At 40.9% G+C, this 14,996-nt stretch overlaps 1 protein-coding gene across 2 annotated transcripts in view; it reads right to left on the reverse strand.

The window, feature by feature from the left end:
- The window catches only part of LOC111158484 (tetratricopeptide repeat domain 27), a 176,648-nt gene that overhangs the window by 143,726 nt on the left and 17,926 nt on the right, over nucleotides 1-14,996 (reverse strand). For both annotated transcript variants that reach the window (XM_022520527.1, XM_022520528.1), the window contains exons 6-7: nucleotides 6,378-6,542; nucleotides 3,944-4,077 (exon numbers count right to left, since the gene is read on the reverse strand). In XM_022520527.1, coding sequence (XP_022376235.1) covers nucleotides 3,944-4,077; nucleotides 6,378-6,542 — 299 coding nt within the window. The remainder of the gene's footprint in view (nucleotides 1-3,943; nucleotides 4,078-6,377; nucleotides 6,543-14,996) is intronic.

The following is a 14,996-nucleotide window of genomic DNA, read 5'->3' on the forward strand; positions in this document are numbered from 1 at the left end:
TTTTTTTTTTTTTTTTCTTAATTTCTTTTTAAAGATTTATTTATTTGAGACACAGAGAACACATGTACGAGTAGGGGGAGAGGTACAGGGAGCGAATCTTAAGCAGACTCCCCATGGAGCACGGAGCCAGACTTGAGCTCTGTCGCATGACCCTGAGACCATGACCTGAGCCGAAACCAAGAGTTGGACATATAACTGACTGAACCACCCAGGTGCCCTTAAAGATTTTATTTTCAAGTAATCTCCACACCCAATATGGGACGCAAACTTACAACCCCGAGATCAAGAGTCACGTGCTCTACTGACTGAGCCAGCAAGTTGCCCCTAATACACAATGTTTAATAACACATCCATACAATAGCATTCCAAATCTAATCTGTTCCTTTAACAAAGTGTGATTTGGGGAAAAAAAATGAGGAAACTAAGAATATAATAATCGTCCTAGATTCTCACCCTAGGCTAGACAATAAGGATGGGACAGAGACCCAAGTCTCCTGCCATCCGAGGACCCCTCCCCTCTACCACCAAAGACCTGAGATAAGTCAGTGTTGGCAACACGGCATTATTTATTTGCCAGACACAAGAAAGTAATCAAAACAGTTTTGATCTTCATTCAAAATTCTTTATGTTCCTATTCAACTCTTTTGAAATTAAAACGGGTCTGCTGCAGTACCTACTTACCTAACTGTTCTGCAAGTCCCAAATTTAAAATATTGTTTTACTTCATTCCCACCTGGACCTCATAACATTCTACTGAATCAAGAAACCAGCACATAATTTATCTCCAATACGTAGGACACACCATAGTTAGCGCTAAAGTATATTTCTCATCAGTGACACTGATTCGTGTATGCATTTGTATTTTCTGTGAATATACAACTGGACAACTAAGAACAGAGACTGTCCTTTTTTTTAAGACTTTTTTTTTTTTTAAATAAGAGAGAGAGGGGGGGGCGCCTGGGTGGCTCAGTGGGTTGAGCCACTGCCTTTGGCTCGGGTCATGATCCCAGGTCCTGGGTTCGAGCCCCACATCGGGCTTTCTGCTCAGCAGGGAGCCTGCTTCCTCCTCTCTCTCTGCCTGCCTCTCTGCCTACTTGTGATTTCTGTCAAAATAAAAAAATTAAAAAAAAAAAAAAAAAAAGAGAGAGAGAGGGGTGCGGAGCAGAGAAAGAGAGGAACAAACTCCATACTGAGCTCAAAGCCAGACATGGGGCTCAATCCCAGGACCCTAAGATTAAGACCTGAGCCGAAATCAAGAGTCAGACACTTAACCAACTCAGCCATGTAGGCGCCTCAAGAACAGACACTGTGTCTTTCATTTGCACTCTGGGGTTGTTCCTAACTTTTAGCTTATTAAACCCTGATCTCCAACGGCTTGAATCTATGTGATTTCCCATTAATAACAGATTAAAAATCTAGGAAGGACCAAAGGGAAATATGCGCCTCACTGGCAATAAAGTTACTGTTTCCTCAATTCTAAGATAAACATTTTCACACTGTAACATTTCTAATCAGGATATATTTTGCAATAAGTAATATTGATATAATAGTGTTCCTTTTTTTCCCCCAAAGGATTGGTTATTAAAAAGACAGTTTACTTTAGGGACGCCTGGGGGCTCAGTCAGTTAAGTGTCAGCCTTGGGCTCAGGTCATGATCCCAGGGTCCTGGGATTGAGCCCCGCATCAGGCTCCCCATTCAGTGGGGAGCCTGCTTTTCCCTCTTCCACTTCTCTGCTACTCTCTCACCTTCTCTCTCTCTCTCTTTCTCAGATAAATAAAATCTTTTAAAAAAAAGATAGTGTATTTTATAATATAATAGTGCCTTTGATATCAGGAAACAGGATATATAACCAATTAAATAAGCAATCGCCTTCTGCTCATAAGTATACCTACATCATACAATTTTTACATTTTACTTCTAAGTAGTAATTAATGAAATGAAAATCATAAGATTATCTCAATGTATTTTATTTCAAATATGAAAGATTCAATAAATTCTATATTAAATTGTATATCATTTTTTTATATTCCTCGTAATAGTCATCATATCCTATTTATCACCCCAGGAGATAATTTTCAATAAGAGAACTCCATACAGAAAACCAATAAAAAATGGATTACTGAATCCAATGTGTGGACTGCAGAATGGAATCTCTTTTCACTGATGCTCATCCAACGGCCTAAAAATCAGGTTTATGGCAGATAAGCCAAGACTTTGGGAAGGACTTGGGTTACATCAAAAGGCTTAGAAAAGGGGCACCCGGGTGGCTCAGTGGGTTAAGCCTCTGCCTTTGGCTCAGATCATGATCCCAGGGTCCTGGGATCAAGCCCCACATTGGGCTCACCGCTCAGTGGGCAGCCTTCTTCTTCCTCTCTCTCTCTGCATGCCTCTCTGCCTACTTGTGATCTCTGTCTGTCAAATAAATAAATAAAAACTTAAAAAAAAAAAAAAGGCTTAGAAAAAAAGAAAAAAAGGTGGGGGGGCACTTAAAGAGGAGACTCCATACATGTAAGGAGGGAAGAAGAGAGGCAGGTAACAGCACCCTGTTCCCTGACCAGCATCAACACAGCAGTACAAACCCACTCCACTACAGCATCAGGAAGTATAAGCAGCACCCTGTATAGTCTTATCCCTGAGCTTCTACATCTCTCCCCCCCTTCCCTCCTTCCTTCCTCATCCTTCCTCCTTCCTTCCTTCTCCTCTTAGAATCAATAGCAGTTCCTCCCTGAAGTTATCTCAAAGCAAACAAGAAAGTGCTTGGAACAAGCCCAGAATTGTGCAATATCTCATGAATGGCTTTTCTTGGGACTCCTGACTGCTGTCCCTCTTCCCTCCCATCCCGAGCCCCTCCTCTTGGCACTATTTTCAGTACAGAATAGAATTTTAGTGTCTGGTGTACTCAAGGTAAATTTGTGTAGAGGCTCTGGAAGGGAGGGTAGGGCTTCAGGGACAGTAACATCAGGCAAAGGACAACCAAAAATGTTGGCCTGGAATCTCCGCAGTAAGAAAATATAAGTGCTAATGACCTTTATGGAAGCACATGGAAAAGCATCTAAGTAGATGAAGTGACCAAGAGCCGTAAGTTTAAGCTACAAGAGAATGCATGGGGTACCTGGCTGGCTCAGTTGGTAGAACAAGTGACTCTTGATCTCAGGGTTGTAAGTGAGAGCCCCCACTGGGTATAGAGATTACTTAAGAATAAAATCTTAAAAAAACAAACACGAAGGGGCATCTGGGTGGCTCAGTCATTAAGCGTCTGCCTTCAGCTCAGGTCATGATCCCAGGGTCCTGGGATGGAGCCGCGCATCAGGCTCCCTGCTCAGCGAGAAGCCTGCTTCTCCCTCTCCCACTCCCTCTGCTTGTGTTCCCTCTCTCGCTATGCCTCTCACTATCAAATACATAAATAAAATCTTGGGGGAAAAAAATGAAGAGAATGCATTAGCCAAGTGAAGAAAAACATACTAATGCAGCAATCAGCCCAAAGACAGTAACAAAGGATCAGAATACTGGTAAAAAGAAGTTCTTATCATCTGTTTATATATTTTGAAGAAGCCCTAAGAAATCTCAAGTCTCTTATATTCAAAATTATCCACAAAAGGCAAAAGTTAAGGCAACAAATATAGTAGCCAATAGAAAAATTAGGTTCTACCCAGTCTGTCTTTTGAATTTTTTCAAGGGGAGTAATACATAACTGACTGCACTACTAATTCATATTACTGATGTCTAAAAGAAAACAACACTTTATCTCTATCTCAGGGTAAAAAAAGGCTTAAATAAACGTTAGTTTGCTTGGGCATTTTCTAAAACCCCCAGCCACCATGAAAAAGCTTGAGAAGGAACAAAATGAAGCCTCTTCCCACCCCATTCGTTGTTTTGACAAAACTCACCTACTGAACCTGTTAGTTTTGGATGGAAATTTAAATAACTCATGATCCTACTCACCTTGGTTAAATGTTCCTGAGGAGTAGGTGCTGGACTGAATTCACCAGGTGAAAAGGCATCCCCTTCCCTTCTTACATCTAGAATAAGTTGTGCCACGTAATTTTCCTGGAACCGTGTCCTTTTCCCCAAAGCACCTGAAAAAAAAATATTAAATTGTACTTATTGATTTATCAATCAGATCTACTGTACAATCATGAAAAGTATTATTTTCAGAGTACTTTAGAGTCTGTAAAGGTATTTTCTCCATTTCACATTAAAAAAAAAAAAAAGATCTGAGGGGCACCTGGGTGGCTCAGTGGGTTAAGCCTCTGCCTTCGGCTCAGGTCATGATCTCAGGGTCCTGGGATCGAGCCCTGCGTTGGGCTCTCTGCTCAGCAGGGAGTCTGCTTCCCCCTCTCTCTCTGCCTGTCTCTCTGCCTACTTGTGATCTCTCTCTCTCTCTGTCAAATAAATAAATAAAATCTTTAAAAAAAAAGAAAAAGATCTGAGACTCGATGATGATCTTAAAACTACTAATAAAATTATAAAGCCAGGGCAGAAAATAAAAAATAAAGATAAAAATAAAATCATAAAGCCAATAAGTTATGGGGCCAGAACACAAACCCAAGATTTATCCCACTAGATTACACATACTCACTTTTGCATCAAACTACCTCATTCCCCCAAAATTTTCATAGATATAAGAAGTAGCATCATCCTCATAGAGCAGATAAAAAAACAGACGTTCCAAGGTGTAGTCACTTGCTTAAGATCAAGGGGACTTTCAGTCTCAGAGCCAGAGCTTAAAGCCAGGGTCTCCAGGTTCTAAATCCCACAGTCTTTCTATTATTCTATCTGGCTTCATTTAACACCAACATTTTTTCCATTTTGTATCTGAAATAACTTACTACAGAATTGCTTTAATAGAGGCAACAGTCCTAATAGCCACTCTTTGGCAAGCATCAGATTACAAAGACCCTTGATTGTAAAGACCAGTCTAAGAAGTCTGGATTTTATCCTGCAATGAGTCTGGATCTAAATTATACACCAACCTTTTAAACATGCTACACATAACCAGCTACCAAGATGGTCTAATACAGCTCACTTTTTTATAGAAGGGCTACAGCTGAATGGAAAAAATTAATAATCTGATTTTCATTTTATATTTGTGAGTACTACATTTGTATTTTTAAGCTCTGTGCTCTTAACTTGGAAGAAAATATGAAGAACTAGCCAGTAAATATACCAGCAGTTAAAAGCTGACTATACAGAATACTGTGCCATTAGCTTTTAAATAGCCCAAAAAAAGTCCCCAAGGGCCAAAACATTTAAAAACATAATCTCTGAAGCTAAACTCACAAGTTATATTATATAGAACTGTATTTTCCTATACAGACAAGACTCTGACTTACATATGGCCGTTGTTCCAAAAGTTCTAAGCTGGATATTTAATAATTTTCCCCATACAAACAATGGAGCAAAAGATGGCTAAGATCCCAGACCAGGCCACAAAGTCATATGTAACTCATACTATAGTTGAAAGATTTTACTGACAAGACCAGGTCAGTAAGAAGCACAGAATTTAGGGGGGAAGAATGGACCTTAGAGATAATCCAGACCGAGTCCAGGAAGGACAAATAGGTTCAATCACTTTAACCTTCACGGACACAGCCTGGAATGCTGAGCTCAGGTTCCAGAGGTGAGAGTGGTGTACTCGAACTGACCCTGCCGATTGTCGTGAAGGTAATCATACTGAATGCCAATGATACTGTAAGACCCCAGGGATAGAGTAAGACGTGAAAAGTGAACAATGTTTCTTATTTTGTATTTGGAAGAAATACAGAGGATCTTGGAGAAATTCTGTAACTTATTTGTTCAACCAACAAATGTGAGTGCCAACAATATGCCAGCATTCTAAGGCACTGAATCTAAAACAGTTGACATTTTGTGTTCTGAAGACAAAGAAAGCAGATGGAAGCCATAGGTGGGTATTTACAAGAAAGGGCAATGTACATGTGGGTAAGGAAACCCACACCCATAAACAAATGGTCGAAAGTTCATTTGTGAGGGCGCCTGGCTGGCTCAGACAGTAGAAAATGCAACTCTTGATCTCTGGGTCTTGAGTTCAAATCCCACACTGGGCACAGAGCTTACTTTAGAAAAAAAAGAAAGTTCATTTGTGTACTGTCTGGCCGCTCTATGTGTATCGATAACATACGGCTTACCAGACTGGAAAATAAAGGGGAATCTCTGGGAATAAAGAAAATAGTTCATTTCAGGCTTGTTCTAATACTGTCAATTTTTAAAATAAAATCTTTAACACTGATTTTTACAAAGAAAAGAACAGAAAAGAAAAAAATCAAGTACAACCAAACAGTAGAGTCATACTGCCAACGTCTCTATTAGTTTTATCATAAAAATAAGTCAATCATCCACAAAAGGTAACAAGTCTTACCTGTCAAATCAACTTGTAATTTGCTGATATCTTTAGCAATGCTGAACTGATCTTTTGCTTTTGTATATTCGTAATAATATAAAAATATATATGCACACTCCAGATGGAATTGAATAGCCAAATGCTGACCAGAGGCGCCTACGAACAGATCCTCTAGTTTCGTCACTGCAAGACATAAGATGAAGCATTAAAAACTAGGATGAAAATGAAAATCTATGCTTAAGTAAAACGAGCAACTGAGGAAAACATTGAGTCCGCAGTACGTGAAGTATATACATTGCATAGTCCCTGCTCTTAAAGACTGTAAATCTGGAGGATGAGGGACACCAGTACAACCACGGCTCACAGCCAGCGTTCTCTGAGCACTCGCATGTTCCAAGCAAAGACCAAAGGACATGACATACGTCCCTCCTTTACTCCACACAATCCTAGGAAACACAATTCATAAACCTGCTCTAATTTCAGAGTGCTCGTCTTAACGGTGCTATGAAAAAATACAACCACACAAGGTGAAAATATGCAAAGTACCAAGTGAATCTCTAAAGAGTGAAACACTCCAGAAAATCTAAGGAAGAGATCAGCTTACGGCTTCCCTCATAAGTCCTCCCTTCAACGGAGAAACAGATGCACAAAGATATATATGACCCTATGAATATCCAATATAGAATGAACATTGCTTTAGCAGTCAGATTCTGAGTTCTCTAAGTATCTGAGCTGAAATGACGGGAGGATAATAACCTGATAACACAGTGTCTGAAATGAAATGAGTGTCAAAATTAATTATAGGTAATAGGCTTGTTGACACACACCAACTTGCAGGGGACATCCACAGGCCACCCGGTCCATACCTCTACAATATCCCTGACCAGCTATCCTGCACAAATGCTTCCCGTAATGGGTCAGTCAGCATTTCACACAGCAGTCCACAAGAATTAATGCATAATGTGAAAGTAATACAACAGTGTATGTTCATTATACTTCAATTAAAAAAGACTTTCTAAAAATGTTAAAGAACTAATGCATAATAAGTACAGAAAACGCACTTCCAGGGTCCCAACATAGAAGAATCCGTTCTCTTCCATTCGAGCTGAAAGGGGAGGGATAGGCACGGAATGCCCACTCTGCCTGGCATGAGCTCTTTTACACATCGTGTTATAATGCTCACAATGATGTCTTTGAGATTGACACTATCCCCATCTGATTCATTAGAAATCTGAACTCAGATCACTTCCCGACTAGTCACCTCAGTTGCTAAGTGGCAAAGCCAGAATTTGAATCGATGCTTATTGGGAAAATGGGGGCGAGGAGGGAGTTGGCAGAGGACGAGTAAGTGTGTAGAGGGGCTATTACACAACCCAATCCCCTTCATCATCTAGTTATCTGACAGAAATACAGCTATGAAATAGATATCCTTTATTTTCTTCTGAACTGAAATTAAAATGAGTCTGAAAAAGAAAGTGTTTTTCTCGGGCACCTGGGTGGTTCAGTCAGTTAAGCATCCAACTCTTGATCCCAGCTCAGGTCTCAGGGTCATGAGTTCAAGCCCCACACTGGGCTCCACGCTGGGCACGGAGCCTACTTAAAAAAGGTGTTTTTTGATATGCTGCCAGCCCTTTAAAGAGATTCTCTGGACTCAGAGTAAGTCAAGATGTACAGTTCTTACTTCAAAAGGCAGACAGGTATCTAAGTATGAACTTCTTACAATGAAACTCCTTCAGTAAATCTCCTCCACCAAACTCAAGAAAAGCTGGAATGGATAATGTTCAGTGCTCTTAGTGCTTTTAATTAACCTTCTTTCTCTTTGACTGCCCATTACTCCTGAGTGTCTAGTCACTTTTCTCAGAAATATAGTAACCTTCTATCATGTTAGCACGGTTCACAAACACAGTTCTTCTTAGTCATCAATGACAGTAAAGTAAGGTTCTGTATACAAACATGTATCAAGGAATGTGAAGCTTGGTCAAGGTTTTTTAAAATCTCTCAATGAACACAGAAAGGCTGTTTCTGCATTTAAGTAGACTTCTGATGTTGTGATACCTCATATAAGACTAGGGAAGGCTATCAATTTTATACAGTCTTAATAACACATGAATAAGGGACATAAATGCCCAAAGCTGGCTCTCTGTATCTATATCTCCCCTCCTACCTATCTACCTACCTACCTGTGTGTATATGTGTGTGTATTTGTATAATTAATTGGCTTTGAGCTTGTACTTCTGTTTCTTCTATATCTTATGCGTACAGGGGTCAAATATTGTTAAATAAAATAGGAAGATGAGTCCTAATCTTTTTTTTTAGTAATTAATCTTTAAATTCCCACAGCACGTCAAATTACTTTTCCAATAAAAACACCTTTAAAAGGCTGGATTTAGGGGCACCTGGGTGGCTCAGTCAGTTAAGCATCTGACTCTTGACTTTAGCTCAGGTCCTGATGTCAAGACTGAGATCGAGCCCCATGTAGGGCTCTGTGCTCAGAGGGGAATCAACTGAAATTCTCTCTCCCTCTACCCCTTCAACTGATGCGCGCTCTCCCCCTCTTTCTCTCTCTCTCAAATAAATAAATACTTTAAAAAAAAAAAAAGCTTGATTTAAAGTCTGGATTTAAAACATTTAATATATAGCACAGGCCAGACAAGGCCCCAGGCACCCAATGGAGCCCACGGCTACAACACTGAAGCCTGGTGAGCCTGCTAAGGGGAAGCCCTTTGTTTATTTATTTATTTATTTATTTATTTTATTTTTTAAATATTTTATTCATGGGGTGCCAGAGTGGCTCAGTCAGTTAAGTATCTACTTTCAGCTAAGGTCATGATCTCAGGATCCTGGAATCCAGGATCCTGGATAGGGCTCCCTGCTCAGTGGGGAGTCTGTTTCTCCCTCTCCCCCGACTTGTGCTTTCTTCCTCTCCCAAATAAATAAAGGCTTTAAAAAAAAATAAAGACGGGGCGCCTGGGTGGCTCAGTGGGTTAAGCCGCTGCCTTCGGCTCAGGTCATGATCTCAGGGTCCTGGGATCGAGCCCCGCATCGGGCTCTCTGCTCAGCAAGGAGCCTGCTTCCTCCTCTCTCTCTGCCTGCCTCTCTGCCTGCTTGTAATCTCTGTCTGTCAAATAAATAAAAATAAATAAATAAATAAAGACTACATTCATTTATTTATTTGAGAGAGTGCACACACATGAACGAGGGTGGGAGGGGTGGCGACAAGTGGCAGGGAAAGGGACAAATTGACTCTGTGCTAAGCAAGAAGCCCACAGTGGGGCTCAGTCTCTCAACCCTGAGATTATTACTTGCGCCCAAGCCAAGATTCCTACACTTAAGCGACTGAGCCACCCAGGCACCACTAGGGAAAGCCCTTTAAGCTCCCAGGAATTTCAGGTGCCAAAAACATTCCCTGTGCATGGGACTCAATATTATATGGCTCATTAGGATCTGCTGTGGGGGCCTTGGACATTTTTTGTTAACTAGCAAATGTAGATTATGTGATGTTGGAGTAGGAGGATTAACGTTGGTGACTTTAGGATACCGGCTCCATCACAGGTATAATTATGCAAAGCTAAAAATCCAGTAAAGAATTGTCAGAGAAGGAATTAAAATAAGATTTTATATGAAAGTTGAAATGTAAGTATGTAAGTATGAAAGTACCCACGCTGATCCTGAAAGAAAACAAAACACGGGCAATAGCGGCAGCTAAGCAGTCTCAAGAAGAGGAAACCGAAATACAATTCTTTGGAGTCAGTTTGGACAAAGCCAAGGTCAACTATATTAAATGCTGTAGGTACCAGAAGGCTTTCAATCAAGTAAGCAAAGTCTGTATATAAATAAATAAATAAATAAATAAATAAATAAATAAAATGTGCAATATATTTTTATGTTACCAATTATGCTGAGAACAAAGGAATACTCAGAGAACAGAAACTAAATGAAAACTGAACCTCAGGAATTAAGCATTACTGACACAATATTCTGCCCTAAAGCCAACTACCAAACCTTAGGGTCCTAAGAATGTCACTTTTTTTTTTTTAAAGAGTTATTTATTTATTTGACAGAGAGATCACAAGTAGGCAGAGAGGCAGGCAGAGAGAGAGAGGAGGAAGCAGGCTCCTGCTGAGCAGAGCCCGATGTGGGGCTCGATCCCAGGACCCTGAGATCATGACCCGAGCCGAAGGCAGAGGCTTTAACCCACTGAGCCACCCAGGCGCCCCAAGAATGTCACTTTTATGGTTGCAAGGAACACCAAAGACAAAAGATGAGGAGGCCTGGACCACCCAGAGTAGTCACTCCAGCAGGAGACTCCGTGTGAAGCTGAAAGCCAAAGAACTATATCTTCACTGAAGGTTAAAAGGAGGTAAGTTGGGGCACCTGGGTGGCTCAGTGGGTTAAAGCCTCTGCCTTCAGCTTAGGTCAGGATCCCAGGGTCCTGGGATCGAGCCCCATGTCGGGCTCTCTGCTCAGCAGGGAGCCTGCTTCCCCCTCTCTCTCTGCCTACTTGTGATCTTTCTCTCTGTCAAATAAATAAATAAAATATTAAAAAAAAAAAAAGGAGGTAAGTTGGCCATGCAGAAGAGGTCAGCAAGAAAAATGGCACTAGGAAAGGGGGGAAATGTATCCTAAGAATTCATAATCATAAGCCAGCCTTCACAGATTTGTGACATCATTCAAAACAGGAAAGTGCTAGCCAACTCCAACTCATTTCCTCTAAAAAATTAAAAATTAAAAAAAAAAAACAAACAGAAACAACTCCTTTCCTCCCTGACCTTCATACTTCTCAAACTGATTTCCTACTGTTGCCCCTCCAATGTTCCATCCTTCTCCTGCCTCTCTCCCCATCTCAACAATTTCCCTCTATTCCATCTGACTTTTAATCAACATCTACTGAATATTACATATGCTTAGAATTGTGCTAGATCCTAAAGAAGGTTTAAGCCTGATCTTCCCTAATGAGAGGATGGGGGAAGAAGAGCTAGGAGGGGAAGACACATAATCATTATTCAATACACGGTTACCATGATGTGAGATTGTGTGGCACTGACCATAAGTACCAAAGAGGGGAAATCCGTAAGGCTGGGGTAGTTGAACAAACCTTTCCAAAGGATGGGCCTTGAAAGACAGATAGAAATTTGGCTCCAATTCACTTCTATTCCATAAGGCTCACAAAAGAGTGTCCACATGGTTCTTGTTCACTGGCCTATCATAGCTGGTGCTCAGTGAATATCCCAGGAGTGCACAAGTGCACAACCCTTTGATGGCTACCATCCAGATGAAAATCCCATGTCCCAGTGACCTAGCTCCTACCTACCATTCAATTCATCACCTGACATACGAACCACCCTCATATTTACTCCGGCCATTCGGAACTACCAGAATTCCAAAATGCACAAAAAACGTTTCAAGTCTCTGTGTCTCTCTTTGTATATGTTATATGCCCTTTCCAACTTCACCTAATAAATTCTTACTCATTCTTCGAGAGTCACTTCATGCACGAGGTACCTTGTGAAGCCTTCTCTACTCTCTCAAGGCTTCGACTAACCACATCCTCTGGTTCACTCCTTCCTCTTTACACCCTTGTTTCTACTTGTACTTCTGCCCCTGCCTCCTGCATGCACTGATATCCCTAGCACCTAGCACAGTGACTGAAACACGGCAAGCACTCCAAAAACAATTTTTATTAAATATGAAATTGGGTGGAAAATATAAAGTCAAAGGTAAAACTGGAAATCATTAAGGGCTTCCCTAATCAGAAAAAATGACATGATGAAACCGGTATCTAGACAAACCAATCCAGTACTGATGAGGGAGAAGGAACGAAGGCCAAGAAAGAACCTACAAGTCAGGTGCAACCCTTGAGATATGAAGTGATAGTGACAGCAGCCTTATGTAACTGGGGGGGCAGGTCAGATAGAAGGAAGGACAGACCCATCCAGTCACTATTGCTCAACAGCAGTCATGTCCAATAAAATTTTCTCTGATGATGTAAGTATTCTCCAGCTGCACTGTCCAAAATGGTAGCCGTTAGCTACATGTGGCTTCAGAGCACTCCAAATGCGGCTAGTGAAACTGAGGAACTGAATTTTCTATTTCATTTGTTTTACTTTATTTCAATTTAAATAGTCACAGATAGCTAGCGGCTACTATATCGGGCAGCCCAGCTCTCCAGCTAGCAGTTGTTCAGTGACGAAATCACAGCTTTTTTTTTTTTTTCTTTAAAATAAAGATTTTATTTATTTATTTATTTGACAGAGAGATAGAGAGAGAGCACAAGTAAGCAGAGCAGCAGGTACAGGGAGAGAGAGAGTCAGGCTCTCTGCTGAGCAGGGAGCCTGAGGCGGGGCTCGATCCCAGGACCCTGGGATCATGTCCTGAGCTGAAAGCAGCCACTTAACCGACTGAGCCACCCAGGTGCCCCCACCCAGCTTTTTTTAACTAATAAAAGGCAGCACTATGCAGCAATTATGGATCCTAACAATGGAGTGCATTCTCTCTCAAAGTAATTTCGGAAAGTGCCCAGGGATAAAGAGGAAATAACTCTTTTGGATACAATCTTCCAGTGGATTACAGCATTAGGATGAGTGGAAAGCTGGCCTAAGAAGAATCACATTATTCTATACCTGGAAAGGATTCAACGATCATTTTACACGGAAAGAATCCTGGTTTGGAAGTCAGATGAGTTGCCTAAGGTCACACAGGGAGCCAGTGACAGAGTAGAAACTGTAAGCCGGATCTTAAAACACCATGTTCTGTTAATTGTCTTGAATGTGATCATTTCAGAGGTGTATACATATGTAAAACATCATCAACTGCACAATTCAAAATATGAGTAAATACTATAGGTTAATTATACTTCAAAAAAGCCATTTAAAAAAAAAAAACACATTATAGCCACCACCCTACCATCCTCTGTCAACTCTTCAGTTCTATCTCATAGAGTTATTGTGAGAAATAAACTAGCTAATGTATTTAAAGACTTAGAACAGTGCTTGGTATGGAGCTAGCACTATAGAACTGTTAACTGCATCATCATTATTAGCTACTAGAATTCTGCCCTACTGACTAGTTGCAGAAATGTAATGGAAAGAAGAGTGGGCAGGATTTGGACTTATAAACTCTAGATCATAAGTCTGAGTCCTGGGCAATCTGAGTCTCAGCTCTTTGTAAAATGAGTTAGTTAGGTGAACAAAATAATCTCTAAAGGGACTTTCCAAACTAAAGATTTTGGACATGGCCTAGGATAAGACTTGTAAGAATGGAAAAGGCTGCACATGGGACCCTTAGGGAAGAACTGATAAGATTTAAGAACTGGCTAGATGCACAGTATGATAGAAAACAATGAGTCAACTATGAACACACAGTTTTGAGCTTTGAATGCCTCAGGGTTTAAATAAAGAGAGGATCATGTCAACCCAGTAAATGCATATTTACTATTTTAATAATTCAGTAGGTTCTCCATGGAAATGAATATTCATGACCTTCTGGATGCAAATGTCACCAGTACATTTAAAATGTATGCTAAACCAAAATCCCTTTCATAAGATTATTTTAATGCTATGTTAAAGTGAAATCCCTATGAATAATTATAATTAATCATACTTGATGTATTTAGTAACACGTATTCATTCCCAAGTATCATTTTTTTTTCTTTTTAATTAGTGCAGGGGCTCCTGGGTGGCTCAGTCATTAAGTGTCTGCCTTCGGCTCAGGTCATGGTCCCAGGGTCCCTGGGACCGAGACCCGCATCGGGCTCCCTGCTCATCAGGGAGCCTGCTACTCCCTCTCCCACTCCCCCTGCTTGTGCTCCCTCTCTCGCTATGTCTCTCTCTGTCAAATAAACAAATAAATAAAATCTTTAAAAGAATAAAAAATAATAATAAAAATAAAAATCAGTCACCAAGAGACTAATCTCTTTTTTTTTTTTTTAAGATATTATTTATTTATTTTACAGACAGAGATCACAAGTAGGCAGAGAGGCAGGCAGAGAGAGAGGAGGAAGCAGGCTCCCTGCAGAGGAGAAAGCCCGATGTAGGGCTTGATCCCAGGACCCTAGGATCATGACCTGAGCCGAAGGCAGAGGCTTTAACCCACTGAGCCACCTAGGAGCCCCGAGACTAATCTCTTGATCAGCTCTTTCCATGTGGAAACAATCCAACCCTAGAGTCACAGAGTTGCCTGTCGATGTTACAGCAGAACTCTCGGACAAAGCCTCTCGACCCACTCACCCTACACAGACTTCTCAGTAAGTTCATCTTCAAACAGTGACGCTGCGGTATGACACCTCGTGCGTTGTATGGGATACATCTGCAGTGTCAGCTCCCATGCTACGTGGCTGTGTGAGCACCTAAGCAGCCTTTCAGAGAATCGTGCTTTCCCTGGTGTGACATCCAAAAGAGGGCCTCAGTCACGCTGGGGAGTGTACTTTGCGAGACTCTAACTCACTCCTCTCATAGATGTGATCAGTCCAGCAATGTTATGCTGATATTCTGATGGGCTCTGTTCCATTACATCGTGCTGATGGCACATTCCTGGACCAAAATATAAAGATCACTGTTGTTCATGACGTCCTCGCTTTTGTTTCATGGACTGAAAAATGTCCTGCCAACTTTTTCATGATCCTTCAAGGGCAACATTTCA

This window comes from Enhydra lutris, unplaced genomic scaffold, assembly GCF_002288905.1.
Source record: "Enhydra lutris kenyoni isolate GAN:26980312 unplaced genomic scaffold, ASM228890v2 scaffoldscaffold59, whole genome shotgun sequence".
NCBI lineage: Eukaryota > Metazoa > Chordata > Mammalia > Carnivora > Mustelidae > Enhydra > Enhydra lutris.